The sequence below is a fragment of the Nyctereutes procyonoides genome, unplaced genomic scaffold (assembly GCF_905146905.1).
Source record: "Nyctereutes procyonoides isolate TBG_1078 unplaced genomic scaffold, NYPRO_anot_genome, whole genome shotgun sequence".
NCBI classification, from domain to species: domain Eukaryota; kingdom Metazoa; phylum Chordata; class Mammalia; order Carnivora; family Canidae; genus Nyctereutes; species Nyctereutes procyonoides.
This window is the reverse complement of record NW_026575024.1, coordinates 38575813-38598181: the sequence shown is the minus strand read 5'-3', so window position 1 is coordinate 38598181 and position 22369 is coordinate 38575813. Positions and strand designations below refer to the sequence as shown.

The 22369-nt window shown below is 43.6% G+C and overlaps 1 protein-coding gene across 1 annotated transcript in view; it reads right to left on the bottom strand.

The window, feature by feature from the left end:
- The window catches only part of ISM1 (isthmin 1), a 72116-nt gene that overhangs the window by 20078 nt on the left and 29669 nt on the right, over positions 1 to 22369 (bottom strand). Inside the window, exon 2 of the mRNA XM_055343683.1 lies at positions 6156 to 6395. Coding sequence (XP_055199658.1) covers positions 6156 to 6395 — 240 coding nt within the window. The remainder of the gene's footprint in view (positions 1 to 6155; positions 6396 to 22369) is intronic.

Here is a 22369-nt window from a genome sequence, read left to right as displayed (position 1 = left end):
AAACTTAATGAGCATGTCAGTGGCTTCTTGGATGGCAGAGATTAGTTTTATATTTCCAGTTGCTCTCATTCTATTTACATGTTTTTTTTCTTTTTAGCATCAAAGAATGTGCTGATAAAGATGCCTTAAACAATAATTGATGTGATAGGCTGAAGGTGTGGGAGTGAGTATAGCAGATTTCCAAGACGATAAAGATGCTAGACCTTATCATCCTTTCTCTTCCTTAATACACATAATTGATGTGGCTTAGTATATTTGCTCTTCTGGACTTTTCCATACCATGAATCAAGACAATACAAGTCAGAGAACTCCTTCAAAAGACCCAAGTCCAACTTCTGGCAGTATCTTATCAGCTCCAAGAAAAAAAAAAAAAAAAAACCAGAGAGAGAGAGAGAGAGAGAGTCCAAAATAGGTGTCAGTTTGGGGAATTCTGTCCAAACTTGGGAAATGAGGATAAGATTCTACAAAGTGTTACCACTCCTTTCCTCCTCTTGATAGTCAAGACATTTATTAGAAACAAACTCTACACTTGGAAAAGTGTAGAGAAATTATCACAATTCTCAGTCTATCAGTTAATAAACTAATGACTCTCAGAAAACAGAGGCCTAGACTTTCTCAACTCAGAATGTTCTAGAATCTCTTAGTTTTGTCCTCTAAGACTTGAAAACTATGATTTCCTCAGGAGAACTGAGCATCCAGGGACAAGAAAATAATCTCCAGTGAAAGGCCCTCTCCTTCCTTGACAACTGCTGCAGAAAGAACACAAAATGGGCTATGGAGATATATAATCAGTCCCCTCCTCTCAGACTCACTGATGCTCTAAAAACAACTATGGTAACCCAGCTAACTGTGGTTAATGCTTTGAGACTTGTGGTGTGCTTGCCCAAATATTATTGCTTGTTCTACATGAGTTAGATTTGAATTTCAGGCAGAGAAAGTGACGTGGAAAATTCAAGTTTCTGAGGTGAATAGCAAGGAAGGTACAGATAGAGCTTGTCTCGAAACGAGTTCTTGTATTCCCAATTATTATATATGTTTCCTCTGTCATCTCAATCCATGGTCAACACCAACCTGCGTCCACTCGTTTGGGGAAGTTTACCATATACCTGGCCCTGTGCTAGGTGCTTCACATGGATGATCTCAGTTAATCCTCACAACACCTTCTGGGCAGTATTATACTATAGAGATACTCATGGGTAGTATTGTCATCTCATTTTATAGACAAGGAAACAGGGGCATAGAGAGTTTCAGTAACCTGCATGGAGCCATAGTGGCCAAGCCTGGCAGACTCTGGTGGTGCCTATCCCAAAGGCAGGTTAGTGGACTCTTGTCCATGGTCTGGACGCTATGCCCCCATCAGAATCTTCCCAATACAGGCTTGTCCCCATAGGTGTGTGGGTCCATGTTTTGGGCATAGAGATTTCCTGGTTCTCAGTTGGCCAGAGCTGCAATTCTGAAAGTATTTTAGAGAAAATGGAGGAGGGGAATCAAAAGTAGAAGCACATATGTTTACAGCCCCAGACAACCCATCTGATTGTATTTTATGGCCCTTAAGAGGCTGATGGCCATGTAAAGTATGGCCATGTAAGTCTGAGTCAAGAGGAAAAAAAAAAAAAAGACCTTTATATGACTATTTTAAGTCTCCCTCAGTGGGAAAAAAGAAATAAGTATATTGGTTGAAATGAATACTAATCTTGGCTTGATCCAGAAAAGAGAAATATTTGGTTGTGAATAGCTACTGTGGTAATGAATTGATGCAGTAAGCCTAATAATGAGTTTATTTTAGAGACTTTTGTCTTTGCTATCTGACCATCAGCTGGAGACCAAAAACCCAGCCAACAAAATACTGAAGTTCAAGTCTAGCTTGTCCTGGGAGAGTTTCCTTTCTTTCCTGAATTATTTATTTATTTATTTTTAACACAATCCAACTTCGACTATTGTTTTAGATTTAATATGGAGATGGGGTTCAGGAGTCTGAGGCTATTTGTGCATTGCTGTCTTTTTCCCACTCACTTCCACAGCCCTAATCCAGTTCCACCTGGCCTGGAGGGGTGGCAAGAGGTGGGGGAGTGTTTCAAAAAGCTCCAAAGAAGCTGGGCTTTTTAAAGGATTTCCCTTCCCCAAAGTTAAGAGGCCCAATAGGAATGTAACCCCTTGCACAGGCTCAGCAATGTCACTTTGGAAAGGTGTGGGTCATATGGCAGGAAAGACAGCAGACACTCGTCTTAGAGCGTGGGAAACTCTTTCAGACACTGGAGGAGGTTGGGGGAGGGGTTGTTCAGAGAGAGGGGTATCAAATTCCTGTGAGCTCCCTGGCTTCAGTGAAGGGCAGCTAGGTGGGGGCAACGGGCAGGTTGCCAGCTGTGTGTGGATGGCGGGAGGTAGACACACCCAGGGGCCCTGGCACCAGAAGCTGAGCCCATGGATGTGCCCTTCACCTGTCTTTGCTCGGCTCCCTGGGAGAGGAAATGCTTTGACTGCCCTCGGTGACCACTGGGGCTGTCTGCTTGGCTGAACACCCCCCCCACCACACCCCCGTGTCAAACCAGTGCATTTCAACAAAAGAGCAGTGCTGTAAGGAAGGGATAAGGGCTGCCAACATAGAAACAAACCATTACCCCCTTTTAGAAAAGCACTTCATCTTTTAAAGGACCATCAGGGAACTGGTTTACTCAAGTGCAGTGGTGCTGCAGTGCCAATGTTGTGTGTATGTGTATGTGCATGTGTGAGCGTGTACAACCGCGTGTGCTTGCGTATGCACCCTCACACACTAGCACACAGATCTAGGCTGGGGCTCTCAGGAATTGCATCTGCTTCATTTTCTTTGAACATATTTGAGTAGCCTTTGTGGCCTTCCAGAAAGAGAAGGCCAGAAATGCAGCTCAATTTCCTTTTCTTTAGGACCAACAGGTCATCAAATCAATAAAACTGGCTGCTCACTCTTCTCTACTGCCCAAGGAAGGCTAACAGTCATGGGAATCATACAAAGCGGAAGTGGAGTGGCCTGTCTAGGCAGTGGACACAAAGGTGGTGGTACCTTAGCCTTCCTAGGCTTTGGACTCTAACAGTGTCTAGGCTGGAGCGCCATCAAATTTTGAATCCATTCTGCCCATAACTCTGATATTTGCAGCTATGGGGAAACCTATGATCTTGGGAGCTATGGTGATCTTTGCTGTCCAAAGACCAACTCAGAAAAGGAATGAGGATGTTATAGAGTGGCTCTGTCCTCTTCCTACTCTGTACTCCAAAGCATCTCTTTCCAAAGAAGCACCTGAGGGCAAGCTTTTTATTCATGTGCTGGAGTGGTGGTAAGACAGACCGAAAACAAACCCACTGATTGTTACTTTGCACCTGTTCTAAATCTGTGGCGTCTCAGAGGGGACAAGGCAAACAATTCTCACCTGTACCATCTCTGCGGTCATACTTTCGTGACAGTGCACAGGGAAGCTGCATTTTAGAACAGTGCAAGAGGCTTTGCCAGACTCTCGTGTGCAGTCTTTTCATAACTCCCCTCACTGTATTCTCTGCCCTCTTGGCTCATTCTACTTCTCTCTACACCTGCCAATGCCAAGAGCCGCTTGCCCTCAGGAAGCCAGGTAGAACTGTTCCAGAGCATTCTTTACTTCCTACCCAGGGAAGCAATACAGATTAGGATGATGTGAAATGAATTTTGACCTTGGGTGCTCTACTGACCTCATGCACAGATCCATTGTGTGGGCTGCAGCGAGCTTAGCACTTCACTGTCGCCCTGTCCTTCTCTTTGAAAAAGTAATCCAGGTTTCCCAGGTCTGAGGATCTCAACCACTGTTCTTCCCTAACATTTAGGTTCATGTTTTCAAAATGCCCAAGTGAGGTCTGGGGATTCCCAGACTTATGGATTTTTCTAGGAGAGAGATGGGACCCTGGGAATTCTGCTTCAAATCTGGTTCTTAGGTATAGCCCCATGTACTTAGTAACTTTCCAATGAGAAGACAGTCTCCCTGCAGCCTTCAGTTCCCCTGAATCCAGGCATTTTCTTGCAACTTTACAAAAGAAATTCTTAAATCTATTAAATTAAAGCTCAATCCTCAGCATTAAAACCCACAGTGACATTTCTCACCTATAGGGGAAAAAACGTGAGTCACAGCAAGCCTAAAATTGTTTTGGGAATGGCCTAAGCTCCCTTGGAGTGAAGCTGGTCTAGTCCTGAAACCATGAAAACTATAAATAAGGAAAAAAATCACTTCCTGTAGGAAAAGGCCTGATGGGAAGCACTGTCAAGTAGCAGTAAGGAGATGTCTGTATTTATTTATTTATTTATCTATTTATTTGCCAATCTACACCTCTCCCAAGTGGATTCTTTGTTCTTTAGCAGAGAGCCATGTAGCCACTTCCTGGCGAGAGGACAGTGGGGCAAAATGCCTGTTTTTCCAATTTTTTTTCCTACTAAACATTTTTTTTTGTATATTTTTATTGGAGTTTGATTTCCTGCTTTTCCAATTAATCAATTCGAACAACATATGACTTACTGGAAATGTTAACAGGTGCATGCCATGGTTTCTGTGCGTGGGTTGTCAAAGAGTGACCTCTGAAACATTTTTCACTTCTGGACCCTCTCATCATTATCTTGCCCTACTTCTTCTCATCTATTCAGACCTGTTCACAATGGAACATAGCATTTTTTTCCCTCCTCTATCTCCATGATCCCTTTGGCACTGTCATGAGGGGTAGCCGGGAACTTTGTACCTATGGCATTTCCTGGGCGGAGAAGGTCTTATATTTCTTAATTTCCCATAACCTAACACAGCATTTTATACACAATAGGGGGCTGGTCAACATTCTAATTGGGGTGTATTCTCAGTGACATTTGTTAGCCACTATGGCAGTGGTGTGATGAGCAAAACAACTCTGACCATGGAAATCTGATCTAAAATGGTGTCATGCAGAGAATGTTAGTCTTGAAAGAGGGATAGTTAACTTAATTAAGGATCAATTACTCTGAGATCAGGTTCAGGAACTTTCTGACATGTAGCTAATTGGAATTTGAAGCAGAGAGGAAGAATGAGAAAATGCTGCCCCTCCTCAAATGAAAAGAATCGAGAACAAAGCTTAAGAGTATGGAAGCAAAAAAAAAAAAAAAAGAGTATGGAAGCAGGCAAATGAGGACAGGAGCTATGACAAGGATGACACTGCCATGTTGACTACTCAGTCCCCTTTCTTGGCTATCATGGGCAGCAACTCTGGGAAGACACAGAGGAAATTTTGTACAAGCAAAATTCAAAATTAGGAGTTTGTATCTAAGACATGGATTGGTAGGGTGAGTATTCTTAGGCGTCCAAGAGTCTAGATTTGAGCTCCAACCACTATTTGCTAGCCATATAACCTTGGGCAAACCAAATAGGAACTTCCTGAGTACCTGTTGCTTGACTGATAATGGAAAAATGATGTGCCCTTCATCTCCTGGCGTTGGGACAGTCAAATCAGATCAACATTTGTTTTGTAAAGCATGTCTATTTCAGTGTAAATAAGGGTTGCTATTTTAATCCCAGGTACCTTTTCCCTAACCTCCCATTTCCTTCAGCTTCATCCAGCCCATCTTAGCAGTACAGATTCATATCTCCCCTAGGAACTTCTGTTCTCACCTCCCTACCTCTCATCCAACTTTCTGAAGCAGTCACCTACATTTTAGAGCGACTGAAGTGTTGTCACCTCCTGAAGGAGTTGCTGGTGTCCAAGGCAAGCTAAGAGGTATTTGAGAGTGTGCCTTCCTGAGTACATTTGAAATCATACCATGCTTTGCTGAGTGTACTTCCATGTTAAATTGGCCCTTTTCTACAGCTACCATATTTTATCAATTTCAAGGCATACAATTTTGTTTTGTTTTTACATTTCAACATCTCTGAAAGCAGGATGTATTGTAACCATTGGTGTGCAATACTTTAATTATCAATGTTTTCTTTTTTAGTGGTTCATAAAATAATGGTGCATCTCACAATCAAGGGTGTCACAGAGATGAAATACAACACTGTTCTGACAGAGATCATATGATCATAAACCGAATTCATAAGAGGTTAAGAAGGAAAGTGAGTTAAGGCAGTAGTTGCTTTAGAATCAGATCAGGACACAAAGAGATAGATTGTTTCATTTTCTTCCACCTTTCAACTCTCAAGCATTACCTGGATATTTGGATTCTGCCCATTGATATCAGCTTTGGAAAGATCTGGAAAGTTTGGTAGATCAAGGAGAAAGGATCTGGGGCTATCTCTTTGCAGTGAAGGGTGCCCAGGCTCTTGCTGGAATCGCTGTCTGGGGAAGGGTTGATGTGCAGCCTGATGGTCCAGATGTTCCCCTGCTGCTTCTTTAGAGAAAGGAAAGCTTGTTTCTGATGTAGAGTCACTTTCCACGTGGAGGTTATTCTAAAACAAACAGGCAAATGAACAAATAAATAGGAGGCATGTGATTTGAAAATACCAGCCTTAACAGTCCATTAAATTCAGGAGCAAAGATGATTCCAGTGGCTGGAATTAAGCCAGGATGGTATTCTCAATTCATCTTCACTTCCCTTAGTTTACTTTATCTTGGTTTACTCCCCTTGGTTTACTTCATCCCCTTGGTTTACTCCATCTTGGTTACTCCATATTCAAAAGGCCAAATCAGCAGGAACCTGTTCCCAGCCTGCTATTTGAAACTTTTCTGAGGGCTAATGTGTTATTAAATATTGAGAAAGATATCAACAAAAAAATGCTATTTTGAAGGAGAATAGGTGTTCATTCAGAACTGGAATTAGATTATAGTTTTCTCCTTACGGCTTCCATTAATTAATCACTCTGGCATTAGCTATAGCCCCCATGTTCAGAGGTTATTTCTTTGGTGTAGGCCAAGGAACAAAGGTTCTGACCAAACTGTACAAAATACTTGAGCCAAATCATTGGCTATATCCATCCATTCATCTCTCTATCCATCCACTTATCCATTTCCCATCCATTCCATGCATCCATCTAGTCAACATGTGTCAACCACATGCTAGGCACAGGAGATATAACCATGAATAAGACATGGACCCTATTCTCTTAATGTGTACAACCAATTGAGGGAAAAAATAATAAATATGACAAATAAAATCAGATCAGAAAGTGATGACTGGCTAGAAGAAAGAAGAACATGATGGAGAGTGGCCGGGAACAACATTAGACAGGTTCCTGGGGAAAACCTCTTTGGGAAGGTGAGACCTGAACACCCGTTGCAGTCTAGGGGAGGAACATTCTCGCAGAGGAAATAGCAAGTAATATGGTCCTGAACCAGGGGTGAACTTGGCCCCTTTGTGGGACAGAAAGAAGGCCAGTGAGGCTGGTATGGAGTGAAGGAGGGAAGATTGCATTGGATGAGGAGGAAGAGATGGGGATAGCTAGAGAAAAAGTGACAAGAAGGCATTTTGAAATTTAATGCCTTTATTCTAAAAAGAAAAGCACAAATCTGTTGTTTTTCCCAGCTAGTAAAAATGTCTCTATTTAGTTGTCATTAGGGGAGAATTTTTATAGTGATTGAAGAGTGTCGAAGTTGCTGGACTTCTTTCTCAAACCAGCCCTTCTCTCCTCTTGTTCTCCCTGGACTTCTCATTGGAGGTTTCCTCCATCCCTTCAGGGATGGCATTTTCATGTTTACTGGTGAAGGGAGATGTAGAGATAGAATTTCACCAGCGTTTGGGTCAGTGGTTAATGCTCTTGTTATTCTTGGGCATGTTTGGGGGTTTTGGAGTGTATATTCCAGCACACTGTCTCCACATGCACTCCCTGCCCCCACTGTGGGGCCTCTGACCCAGCCAAAGGGTTACATCTGGTATCAAAACACTCTCAACTCTGAGTACCAAAGGTCAAGAACAGCCAGAGGATGAAACACATGTAGCAGATAGATATCTTCTTAGAGAGCTAATTTGAGGGAATGGATCTCTCATATATCCTTTAAACAGAAATGAGGCTGAGGCATAAACTTGCTGGTGCACAGACTATCTTTGTGAATGTGCCAAGAGGGCAAGGGACCATCAGGCTGCACACCGACCCTTCCGCAGACAGTGATTCTGACAAGAGGCTGGGGCACCCTTCCCTGCAAGTGCAAGGCAGAGATAGCCGTCTTCTGTCTCTTCTTTAAAACATGCAGATAGAGAGCTACACAGTGGGGAAGCTGGCTACTCATCGTCATGTTTTTGCTTGCCCTCCCTTTTTGCTCAAGAAGTGTGGCTAAGGGCAGCGTCTTTCTTTGTTCACCTTTCCAGCCACCTCTCTGCCATGGTTTCTGTCTCCTGGCACATCTTCGTAGAGGGAGTTGCCCTAGCATTCCTAGGCATTGCTCAATGCAATAAGGGCCAAATGTATTATGTGGAGACTGAGCCCAGCACATGGAGAGAGGGGGTGGAGGGGAAGGAGAGAAGGGGAAGGAGAGAGGAGAATGCTAAGTCTTCCCTCAACACAAGAGTTCTCTCTATCATAGTCCAAGGGGAGATGATTGAAGGTAATTGTTCTCTAGCTCTTCTTCCAGGACCCCAATCCTAAAACTTCTTCAACAGCATTAGTGAGCATAGTTGGATTCTCATGGAGAATTTCTTGCGGAGTATTTGAGCGTATAACTCTCAGAAGGGGACCAAAATTTGCTTGTCAATTGCTTTAGGGATTGCCTGCAAATCCAGCCCTAACTTCGTTATAGTAACTAGGACACCCTGCTTGACTGGGTTAAAAACGGAGTTCTCTTTCCTTTACCTTGTGATGAAGTACACTTTCTACCCTTAAAATTCACATTTTAAAAGAAGAGATAGGAAATGTTATTTGGCATTTTGCTTAGATGGCTGAAAAACCAAGGACTGAATCTGATTGGTTTCTTGGTCTGACTCTGGAATTTCTTGGTAAGTGATAAACTACCACAGAGTGATCCTGGCTCAGCCATGAACCAAGAAAAGCCATTAAACTTTCTGTGGCTCAACACTCCTCCATGTGAAACAGCAGATAATAAGGAGAGTCCCATGCTGTCCCAGCAGGATGGTCAAGACAACTCAGTTGGGTTGTGTCTACACATGAAAAAAAAAAAAAAAAAGAGGAGAGAGAGAAGTGTAGAGTTAGGGCAATCGGCTGGCCAGCTCAGGCCACAAGCTCCTCTGCCGGGAATAGACTGGGGCTAAAGTATGGTTTGGCTTGAGTTTTGCACACAATGTGGCATTTCTTCATCTTTTCCCAATCCCCCCACCCATGCTCCAAACAAGCTCAGTGTTCATAAAGCATTTGGAAGATGGGAAGTAATAAAGAAACACTAATCACAATCTCTGAATATCTGAATTACTGCTGCATCTTTATCAAAACATATTAAACTGGAAACCTTAGCTCCCTGCAATGGCATGGCCCCAAATTTCCAGAAACTAGAAGCCTTAGGACAGGGGAAGGGTGTCTTACAATGCCTCATACAAAATGAAACTCTCTTTATTCAATCAATAACAAGCTTCGAGAGTAGCCATTATTTTGATAATCTCAATTTTATGTCTGGTGTGAGAGACAGCAGACAGGGTCTGCCAGTGATGTAGGAGAAAGCCCTTTCTTGGAAACTGCACATCTTCCTTGCAGAAGCCCAGCAGAGGTCTTGGTTGATGGCCATCATCCAACTATATCAACAAGTTTACCCGCTGAGTATCCTACTTAAGTTATTTTAGCAGAGTGAAGATTCTCAGGAAGGGTGGACCTCAAGATGGAGATTTTAAATAGTTTGTGTTTTATTAAGAAAAGCCAACACCCTCTTGTGAATGCATATCTTGGGAAAGTCCAGGACCTGAAGAATGGAAACATCACCCTACTTTCCAAGGTGCTACAGGATTCATTTTGCCTGAATCATATGACATGGGGAAGTCAGCTTAGTTTCAGAAAACATTTCTTTTACCCACAATGTGTCTTTGAGCCTATCTTCAATCAGTGCTGCAGCTGCAGTAGCACTGTTCTTTCTGGAGCTGGGATTACCAATAAAAAGAGCAGCAGAAACACTAATGCTATTACGTGGTTTATACACCCGCATTTCTCAACAGCTGAGGCAGGCAAGCTACAGTGGCCAAATTACATAGCTAACACTTGATGCTCCTCATCTTTGTGCATAACTCCTGCCCCTCTGTTATTTCACAACTCTTCTTATCTAAAATAGAAAAAAGGTAATCATAAAATGTCAAGAACAATGATAAAAAAATAACATGGGAGCCATGTATTTGTGCCTTAGATGGCAGTATTGTGGCAGATATTGCAAATGCCTACCCAATTCTATTCTCCTATTTTGTTTGTTTGTTTGTTTATTTATTTCTACTCAGTATTTGTTTCAGGTGGCAATGAACTTGGCTAAAACTACACTTCCCAGCATCCACTGAAGCTCGAAGTGACCATGTGATGCAGTTCCACCCAATGAGATAGAAGTGGAAGGTGACAGATGAGCCTGATGAGTGGGAGGCAGTCAGCTTACCTTCTGCTTTCCTCTCTTCTACTTTCTCCTATCTGGAATGCATATAGAAGTGCTTCAAGTGAAATAAGGCTGCTAGCAGGCATGAGGTTGAAGGCTAGTCTCTAAAGGTGGCTGAATGGAAAGACAAGGGGGCTTGGGTCCTGGATGGCATAGTCATATCACCTGGACTGGTGACCAGGAGCATTAATGTTAACATTAGCAATACTGCAACACCAGTAGCAACGTCCCCTGTTGTGACGTGAATATTAGAGCTGTGACAACCAACAGAATGGGAAAAGCCCCGTTCAGTTAAGTGACTCAAAGTTGGGTACTCTGTTCTGTGCAACTGAACACAGTTCCCAGCTGAACATACGTACCAATAGGGCATTTAGTGGGTCATCACAGTGAACTTCACAATGGCAGCCAGGCTACGGATGCCAGCTCTGCCATCTATCCCCTTCTCCATAACATTTACAGAGTTTTCTCATTGTTTCAGCATCTATATGTTATATTTCTCAAATATATTACTCACTGTGTAATGTAATATTTCCTTTAATTTGTCTTAAAATACTATCATTAAATTTCAAGAAGCTTGCCCTCATGAAAGAAACCAGAGGTCCTTTGGACAAATAGCCAGCTGATTCCAAGAGTTTGAGCAGGGAAGTATAGGTGAGTTTGGGATAATCTGATGTGCCAGAGAATGAGGAAGCTTTTAGTGGTTAATGGTGTCCTCTCCAAAGAACATAGGAGCCAGTCTGAAGGGTCCTCATTGCACAAAGATTAGACAATTTGGGTGTCAAACAAAGTTTGTAGTTGACCACTTCACATAGAATCTATGAAAATCCATGAGCTTACAATGATAGTCACAAAAGAGAGAAAGCATAAAAAAACTACTGTCACCATTTGAGATAGGAATTCTAAAAACTCCTCACTTGGAACATTGGTTTTAAAAATAGAGAAAAGTTTTCCTGAAGAAATAATGTTTGAGCCGAGACTGCAGAGGCAAGCAATAGTCAAACAGGTGAAGCAGGTGAAGAGAACAGAGCAGAGGGGGAATTGGGCCAGTGGACACTGCAATCCTGGCAAAGCAAATGGGTGCAGACTGCCCAGGGCTTGGCAGGGCCTGGGACCGAGACTCAAAGGGCATCAGAGCTGGATGGAGTGGAACTACTCTGCAACCTTAGTAAGACATTACTGAGTTAAATAATACAAATGTCAGGCCCAGTACAGAGATTTCAACCTGTAAGCCTTTGCTCTGAAAGCTTTCTGTCATAGTGCTATGGTTTTCCACCAGGTCACCATTTCCTTGGTGGCATTTTCTGGAAGCTTTATCATTTGTATCCTTTCTTCTCAGGACATCACTGGCCCAACCACCGCTTCCAGCTACTGCATGGCTGGAGCTGCTCGTTCTGGCCATCCTCATGACCAAGGTGGGTTGCCACAGCCAATCAAGGTCAAAGTGGTCACAAGTTCAGAGTTTCCAGCTGGTCATTTGGCACAGGCAGAGGGAGAAGGAAAGGTTCTTTAGAGGGATCCAGGGCAAACCAGGGTGATCAGCTCAAGAGGAAGCAATCAAGGTATGGGACTGGGTGATGGGTCCACCTTCAGAAAAAGCATGCTAAGCATCTTTGTCCCAGTCTGCAAAGAGGCACCTGTCCTGTTCTGCAAACATCTACCAAAGGCTAGTATGTGGGGGGGGGGGGGGCGGGAAAGGCTTATCTGACCATTTCCAGAACCTCCAAAAGAGGATCAAATTGGTGACTGGCTAGGAGAGTTTTAGTGCTTTTTTTTTTTTTTTTTAAGGCTGTAGTAACTATTCCCAGATTAACACAACCAGGCAGACTTCTTGGAGGCAGATGGGATGGCAAATTTCTGGAGGGCAAATCACAAGCATATCTGCAATCTCAAAGCCCACACCCTCCAATTCTACAAGCTCAGGGGGCACCCAATAAGTACTAGTTGATGATAATGATGGCTACGGGCCTAGTTAGATTTCATTTTAATTAGGCTCAGGCTACAGGCCTCATTACCCCTTACCCCTAATGTGGCTTTTATGTGGGATTCTAAAGAAAAAAAACAATCTAGGAATCGTCTATTGAAGATATTAAAGAAGATATTATTAGCAATGCTTTTGGTCTCATAGACTTTGAACAACAAACAACAGAGATTATAATTAATGTCACTGTAGCCTCTCCCCTTAAAACATACTAACAATATAGCTAATTAGCAATATGTCCTCATTTGGGGCTAGACATCTGCATATTATTATCGACAATACTTGTTTCCTTTTTCCAGATTAAAGGAAGCCATACTGCACCCAGGCATATGGCTATGCTCCTTTCACATTAAAACACTCCATTTTTCTTCTACCCATGAAAACACACTCAGGGCTTTATCTGTACTAGGCATCGATTTTTGTTTGGAACACTTCCATACATCTAAAAATAAGTTCAAGAATGCCACTGGTGGTATTTCAAAGGGAAGAGCAAAATTTCCCCGTTTGGGGAGATAAAAGAATAAAAGGGCACCCCTGATTATCTTTACACATGACTGGGGAGCTGCGTTTCTAGGAAGAGAAAACCAGAATAAACAGAATGAGTTTCAGGAAGTAAAGTCAGCATTCTTAGGGGGTTGCACTTGCTCTTTGGGGCTCCGGCAGACAGCACAGACCATTATGGCACTGGCAGCAGGGGGTGGTGGAGGCTTGTTCTGTGGAGTGTCACGAGAGTCAAGTATCGGAAAGAAGGCACCGGGACCCAACGGGGGAGCCTTGCACTGGCAAAAACCCAGATGACAAGGCTGGCCACCTTCTGCTCTCTCTCTGTTGGAGTGTGATGGCAATCGCTCCCCTTCAGGCAGCAGGAGCAGAGACAATATCAGTGGCTTTATTCTACAGCAAGCATGGAAAGGCAAATTCCTGGCAGAGAAGAAAAGGCCAGAAATATGCTTCAATCTTTGCTGTAGAAGCCTGGAGACAACGCTGGGAGCTGGTGATACGGGCACATCATTTCAAGAATGCAGGAGTAGTGCAACTCGGTTGGGAACGGAGCCTTCTGTTGAAAGCCTGACTAATGGCTGAGGAATCTTGCGTTATAGTGGCAGAATGTACTGCAAGAATGTTTATTTTAGGGCTCGGGAATGACCCTGCTTATGATCCCAGGCGCGGCTTTAGAAGACACGAGGAATGGTCAACTAGTTGCTCTTGAGCTGGTGGGAGCTGGCTCCCCAGCAAAGGAGCCACTACTGTGCGCCACCCATCCCCGTGCTTCTTTCTTAATTGAAGGCTCTTGGGCCTGGCTGACAAAATGGAAGTCAACACCCCACTGGCTTGTCTCAGATACTTCTATAAACAGCTTTGATCTTGGAAATGTGTGTGCTATTTGTGATTTTTCAAGTTGTGCTTTCTCCACTGCTGGCAAAGAAAAGAGAGTGGGAACTATCCAGGATCTATTTCCTTATGTCCTGTGAAGCTAAAGAATGAATAGAAGTGAAACACAAATTATTCTTTCAAGTCTAAGAAAACATGTAAGAAGTAGAACTCAAGGGTAGGGAGCCAATTTGGCCAAAAGAAACCTTCACCCATCATCTAAAACATCTCTGCAAATGTAAGGCAATGGAGAAATTGTATTTTCCAGAACCTTTCTCAGGGGGAATGGTGGACCTGCCTAGAAGGCACACTTTGAAGAGTCTCTTTTGGTAGAAGACAAACCCTCCTCAAGTATAAGCTAAGGGGAGGTTTTGTCTGCTGAGAGGGCTGTAGAGAACAGGTCAAGGGTGGCCATCAGAGGGCCCTTGGGCCATGTGGGGCTTGGCCTCCCCTCCACGTCAAATATTGAGGAAATATTTAATGAGTCTGGATTACTGAAGGTTTTTAAGTTATGCTTTCTCCATTGTAGCAAAGATATCAGAGTTAAGAACCATCCAGGACCCATTTTCTAGGACCCAACTGGAAAAGGCACCAAATTATTAAAGTGCCTAAATGGCCCAACTAAGTCATCCCTTGGCCAGAGGGGGCCGGTGTCAAAGCAGGAAGCAAACACTGCTGCAGGAATTCTATGTCTCCCCACATGGAATGGGGGATCCCAAACCCCGGTCAAGGCTGGTGTTCTGCTGTTGAGAGGCAGAGTCAAAGAGCATTAGATGGCAGGGTTCAGAGGCTGGCCTGGGGTGGGAGTGACTCTGGGGACCCTTGCCCCACTTACTATTTTAAGCAAGAAGATGGATTTCTTTCAACACTCAAAATCAAGACCCTTCACTGAAGCCTACCATGAATATCTGCTCCAAGTACCTCTAAAATGGGCTTTTAAAGGGAATGAGAGCTTTATTTTGAAATCCTGGAAAAGGATTTATGGTATCATAGAAGGGGCCTGGGCTAGCAGGTATGAGGCCTGGTTCTATGTCCTAGCATTGCCCCCATCTAGTTTTGTAAGCTTAGGCAGGTTACTGTACCTTTTGCCTGTGGTTTGCAAAAATGTCTACAAATACTCTCTTAATAGCCATGCCTTGAGTAGCTGCTCCCCACACTGTCATTGTGTGTGGCCATGAGATTTACTTTGGCTAACAATAAGTGCTTGTATATTGGGACTTGTCTGTTTTTGTTGCTCTTGAAATCTCAAGACCACTGTGTGAAGAAGCCTGGGCTAATCTGTTGGATGATGAGACACATGTGGAACAGAGACAATCCACCCCGGACTATCAGCCAGCCCATGACCAGCCACTCGGATGGAGACCATCCTAGACCATCTAGCCCTAGCTGAGTCAACCCAGACTAGAAAAGCCTCTGAGCTGACCCACAGAATCATGGAAAATAATCAAGATCTGTAGTTTTAAGCTAATGAATTCAGAGTGGCTTGTTATATAGCAATAGCTAAATAATTCAGGGCCTCAGTTATTTCTTCTATAAAATGGGCATGTTGTGGTGGTGGGAACTGCAAAAAAACCTCTCCATCTACCCAGTTCTGACATCCTAGGAATGGAGTCCTCAAGAAACACTAGTCCTGGAGAAAATATTTTCCAACGATGCAAAATATGTCAAGCCAAATCCTTGAAAACATGAAATTGAAAGCGTGCAGATGAAACAAAAATATTTGATGGTTCTAAATATCTAAAATGTAACTACTATCTCCAATTGTTAGAACACCTTCACCTTCTCCACCTGCTAACTCCAAACTGGATAAAATCTGTTGGAAAACAACCCCCTGCCTACTGCTTCCGTCAATTACATGTGCTGCTTTGTTAACAGCCCTATTGCCAGTATTTCAAAGTTTTAGACCTGAGATTTAACAGTTCTCCCCTCTCACTTTCATGATGCACCTGTACAGCTCTGTGGGCTGCCAGAAACTAGCAATGCCCATTTATTAGGGAACCCCTACTGACACTATAAAAACAATTATAGAGCTATCACAGACCAACTGCAGCCCGAGGTGAAGAGAAAGCTGTGCGTCACCAGGACTGGCTCCATTTCCCACCTGCCCATACAGATTGTTCTTATTTGGATGCTGGTCTGTTCTCCCAGGGAAACTGTTTGATCCTTATTTGGAAAGCAGGCAGACCATGAGATTGTGGTCCTCTGGTTTAGCTTGGCTAACCTTTCTCTATAAATGGTTGGAGTGTCTGTTCCTTTCGTGCATTCACTCAACAAACACTTCCTGGGCAGCTACTTTGTGGCAGGTGCTCTGCTGGGGGTGAGATGGTTCAATAGCACATCCCTGTTAAAGATAAATTATCCAAAACTTGGAAATAAGGCAAGAGGATGTCTGCAGGTGTAACAGTTCATACCAGGGCACAATATGACAGGCCTGTCCAAGATTATGTAATTTTCTAGGAGAAGGTACCTTTGTTTCACCTATGATTTACTGTGGATTAGGGCCCAGACTTGAAGTACATGCTAACTTGTACATTTTCATCCTGTAGAAATACAAGTGGTTTTGTTTTGTTTTGTTTTCTGGCCTGATAGAAATAATAACTCATTAAAAATTTTCATCATAAGAAAAAAATTATGTGAGGTGATGGATATTAACCAAACTTATTATGGTGATCATTTCACAATATATACATATATCATTTCACTATATATATATATATATATATATATACCTCAAGTCATTATGTTTTACATTTTAAACTAATGCAACATTATGCATAAGCATACATTTATACAATTGACATATAACTAGGAGAAAAAGAAATAACTGAAAACTTACTGTTTAATTGCCCTATAGGACATTAACCAGTTTTATTTTTGACTTACAAATTTGCATCCTTATGATTTTCTTAAGTAATGTTTTAAATATGTGTTCCTCAAGTCCTCCGACCTGGCATTAGCATCTTGGTTCCTTCATTCATGAGTTAAATTAATTTTTGACATGTATTCATTTCATATTTGTATCAGATTCATGTTTTTCACATTATGAAAACTTTATTTGGACAGTCTTTTTTCCTCAAGGACTTCAGACTCCATTGGTGAAGTTAAGAAATGCTTATACACATATAAAATGCAAGGTAGAAGAGGGGAATTCCTTAGGAGTGGAAGCTTTCAGTGTAAGGGAGTAAAATGAACCAGGCTCTTCTAATGACTTCAGCTCACCATGTATTGAATCTTTAACATCACCATATTATGTTCTTTTATTTTTTCTAAAGACCCCTATCTACATACAGTCCTATGTGGCAGCAAGCTAAAACAACTGGAGAAGCATGGTTTATGAACAGGACTTCTCTTGGGATTTGGTCTCTGATGAAGGGCCCTGGAGGGAGGGTAGATGGGTACCCACACTACTTTCAACCATTTTATTACCTTCCTGCACCCATACAATTTCCTACTCTGACCCTAGAGAAACAAAGAAACCCCTAAAGTTGTTCTTGACAAAGATAATTCTCCCACTAGAATTCATTCAGTTAGTTGAGGTTCAAGAAAAGAGGACAGCAAGATTCTCAGAAGCTTTCTTTCTGGTGGTGGTCATGAAGGGGGTTGGGGCTGCAACAGAGAACATGCTTACAGGTTTATTACTTTCCCCATTATAAACACCATGGTATTAGGATGGATCAGTCTGAATCTGGGCAGGAAATGGATGGCACTGAGGTACTGGGTGGCCAGGGAAAGCTTAATAAAGGAACAATTTACAGATGTCTGATCAAAGACACTGGAAACCACCAAGGATACTGCAGGACCCAGGACCAGTAGAGCCAGGGAGATCTTATACCCCCAGGCCTGAAGAGGCAAGGAAAGAGAGAGGTTACCATTACCCAGAGTGGGAGGAGGAGAGTTGTGTGAGGGTGTGGGGGTCATATGGGGCTCACTAAATACTGCTGCCTCCCTCTCCTCTTCCCCGCCTCTGCTGCCCCAGAGCAAGGGAGCCTGTTGCTGTAACACACACAGATCAAGTACTTGAGGCCTAAGTTAGGATGGAGAAGGACAAAAGCTGGGTTAGAAAGAGAAGATATAGGGCACACAGGGCATTTCTGGGAAAACCACATGCTCACTCGTGCCAGGTGCTGGACATTAAATCTAATCCTCACAACATCCTTTTGAAGTAGCCATGAGTACCCCTATTCTGGGGAGGAGGAAGGTGAGTCAGAGAGGTCTCTAGCTCATAAGTAGGTTCCATGGCCCTGTTCCTTCCACTGTGCCCTGCTGTCCTAATTTCTCCCCTGGAGGTGCTCTTTAGGCTAAGAGTGTCTGCAGCCCCTTGAAGACCCCATCTTCCTCCCGCTGCAGCCCCTGTCCAGGGGTAATGAGGGATAGTGGTTCCGAGGGGCTAGCTCAAGAACCCTCACCTGAGGAACACTGTTGATTTAATCCTCAACTCTGCTCCCTCACTTTGTTTGGTGGGGAAGTCCTGGGCTCATTTTCTTAGGAAAACTCATACTAGCCCAACGCCTCTTGACCTGGGCAGTATGATTATATAGATTAACATATGTGTAATATAAACTTATAAATATATTTATATATAACTTATATTTATAAAAATATTATATATAATTTGTATTTATAAATAAATAGTCACACTGCACAAGTTGAGAACGAATGGGAAAATGAGTGCAAGACTCCCCTACTAAACAAAGTGTATATTTAAATAGAAATTATAGCTATCTATATCTATATATCTACGTACATAGATATATATAGAGAGGAGATGAAGTAAGAAGGGAATGGGACACAAGGCACCTGGGTGGCTCAGTCAGTTAAGTGTCGGACTCTTGGTTTCCACTCAGGTCATGATCTCAGGGTAATGAGATCAGCCTGGCATCAGGTTCCACACTCAGTGGGGAGTCTGCTTAAGATTCCCTCTCCCTCTGTTCCTCCCCACCACCCTCTCTCTCTTAAAAAAAAAAATTGAATGGCATATAGTACTTCATGCAAATATGTGACAGCTATTCGGGGAGCCAGATGAGGCAAGGAACAGACAAAATAGATCACAAAGAGTCCAGCCTCAAACATGTGCTGCTTTGGATACTAACATTTGGTGCCATCACATTTTTCCTCATGCCTGCTAAACGTTTGGGGTGAACGTTGGAAGTGGCAGCGGCAAATGGCTGGCCATCCACAGTAGAACATATAAGTAAAATGCAAGCATAAAATAGTCACAGGATGAAGCACTGTGGAGCAAGGAGAATGAACAAAGTACAGACACACCCAAGAACCTCGATGAATCTCACAGACATGAGAGTGAACAGAGGAAGTCAGATACCAAAGAATGTAAGACATACGATTCTATTCATACAAAGCTCAAAAGCAGGCAAAACTAACCAGGGCTGTTAGAAGTTCGGACAGCAGTGACCCCAGGGGTGCTAGTGACAAGAAGGGAGCCTTTGGGCTTCTGGGGCACTGGCCATGATCTATTTCTTGGTCTGGGAGCTGGTCATGCAGTAAGTTCACTCTGTGAAAATTGATTGAGCTGTGCACTTACGATGTGCGCTCCCTCCAGTGTGTCTGTTACTCAGATGCAGAACCTAGCGTAACTACCACAAACACAAAAGAAAATAGAGGAAATCATAGAGAAATGGTAATGGGCAAGATCACAGATATTTCTTAAGGATGCCACAATTCTGTATTACTGCTATTTTCTGAACAATAGGGGTACAGGGAAATACAGCTTTTGAAAAAAGAGGGGCTCCACCTTGTCATGTTACTTTCCTGTGGCTCAGTTTTCTCCCTTGTAAAATGGGAAGCATCTCTGTGGTCTTTTCTCCCCTTTATTATTTCTTTTCCTCATTAGCCTTTCTAGTATTCACGGATACAGACCTTTTCTCTGGAATGCCCTCCCCTCCCCCAGGCTCAGCTCCTATCTTCCCTAGTTGTAAGCACTCCTCCACCCCCACCCCCTTTTCAGAAACACCTCCTCTGTGCTAGCTTTATCCAAACACTCATTGTGCATAAATCAGTGCCTCCCAAAGCCCCCGGCCAGATGGGTACAAGCACATCATCTCCTCTGTATGGATGAGAAAACTGAATTGAGGATGCCACCAAAGTCGCTCGTCTGATAGAGAATCCAGATGTGTTACAAGTGGCTTACTGGGACCATGAATCCTTTGGACTGGCAGGGGCTGATGGTATTAACGCCAGACACTGGAGACAGGAGATGGCAGCCTGTGTTGGCCAAAGCCACAAGGAAGAATGTTAACTGCCCCAGAGTGAGAAGGATCAGCATAGAGAGAGAACCTAGACCACCAGTCAGCAGCCTCTCCAAAGATGCCTACACTTCAGGAACAAGGGAGTGGTCAGTGCTTTAGTCTTTTGAATTCTAAAGCCAATTCATCTCCCCAAACCCCTCTTAGCATATAACCAGTCCTGAGAATGGTCGCACCAGACCTGACTGGCAAGAGCAGGGCACAAGATAGGTCTGGGGATATGGCTCCTTATGTTGATGGAATACAATCCCGGGGATCCTTGGGGAGGAGGTGGCATATGGGAGGGCTCCTGGCCTGGGCCCAGAGTACCGGATTCCCGACTCCCAGCCTGGGGCTCTTCCTATTGAACTGGCTGCTTCTGTGGTATTGCTCTTGTCCGATGGAATCACAAAAAGTTAGTTTTTCCTCTTAAAGTTGCAGTCCTACCAAAAAATCTGGACGTGCTAAATACCCTCTGAGGAAGTGGATGGAAGAACAGATAGATGGACGAACGAACAGGATTTCAAAGCCCCATAGGCGTGGGCACAGCTGAGTTACCTTACCTCTCTGGAATGTGGGGTCCTGGGATGTGGGGGGATGAGCAGAAGCTCTGGCAGAGGTGGGGAAAGATCTCCCTGCCTCAGTTCCTGGCTTGGTCTCCACTTGTGAGGCGACCCCAAGTTCTCTCCAACATGACATGGGATAGGCACCTGCCTCCCAGTGATGCCATGAGCGGTGCCCAGCTTTACTCTCTGCCCAGATAATGTAGAGACTATGCTGGAGGGACCAATGGGGACAGCCACCTGTGCATGACCAATTCACCTTTCAACACTCAGCAAATGTACCAAGCAGAAGCCCCAGTGGAGCGACATGGGGCAGGAGGGACTTGGGAAGCAGGGATAGAAAGAAGACTCTGGGGACGCCTGGGTGACTTGGTTGAGTGTCTGCCTTTGGCTCAGGTGTGATCCCAGGGTCCTGGGATTGAGTCCCGCATCATGCTCCCCATAGGGAGGCTGCTTCTCCTTCTGCCTGTCTCTGCCTCTCTGTGTCTCTCTCTCTATGAGTAAATAAATAAAATCTTTTTTAAAAAGTAAAAATTAATCATATTAAAAAAAAAGAAGAAAGAAGACTCTGAAGGGGATGAGGGGTAGGAGCCCAGGTATTTTGTTCTCTTAAATTCAGTTCTGATTCTGAACATTTTCTGAATCTACTTGCTTCTCTTCAATGTCAAATAAGAATCCAAAGATGATACAAGTGTATGTCTATATATGTATTGATTTGCATATACACATATTTATATGTATGGATACATACGTGTATACATGTGTTAACCAAGCTCACCAAAAGCTGGTAATAAGCTGAGTTATCACTTTAACCTACTTGTTCTCAAAGTGTGGTCCCCAGCATAAGCATTACTTGTTGGCTTGAAAAATGCTGATTCCCAGGTCCCGCCCTGCACAATCAGTCTCTGGGGTGGGGCCCAGCAGCTCATGTCTTAACCAGCCCTTCCAGTAATTTGGATGCCGGCTAATGTCTGAGACCCTTGGCTCAAACCAGGCGAATATGAGGAACAGGTGGCTGAGTAGTAGTTACGGAGCTATTATTCTGGTGGTCACTTCAGCCAGGAAAGGCTTCAGGAAATGAAGGGCTTTCAATGGTTGGTATATTTTTACCAGGGAAATGTCATCAGGTAAATAGCAAACGAGCCCCAAGGCATCCAGTCCAAGCCTGGGGAGACCCTCTGAGCCCATCACCCATTGCTCAGGGATCTCCTGCCGTGAGGACCCCAAGGGCAGAGCTCCTCACCCTCATGGGTCCTTGGTGCAGGAAGCCGCTACTGGGTCAGGTGACATCAGAAACCAATACACAGGGAGTGAAGGGGGGGTTGGTGAAAAGGTAGAACCTGGAAGATGGACAGTACTATAAGATTTGACTCATTTCACACTTATCCTCAGCATCAATATATTCTAGCCCATTCTGCTCACTTAGGTAGCAAGTATCCCGAGTGGGGCAGCAGAGGGTTTCTAACTGACATCTCCTTCACTGTGTATCTGCCTCTGAATAAACTACTTGGGTCCATGGGGAGGGACAGACTTGGGTCCTCATTGGCTACTGGATAAATTTTTCTAGCTCCAAGGGCTGGCCAATTAAACAAGACCCACAAGGAAGCCCTCAGGAACGCCAAAGAGAAACTATCCATCAGTATATGTATAAGAGAAGAGGGAAGACAGAAGCAGAAGATAGAGGAGAGAATCAGACCATGAGTTTCTTTAGGAGCCCCAAACACCAAGTGCCTATTGCCATGGTTTGGAGATGGCTCCTCTTCAAA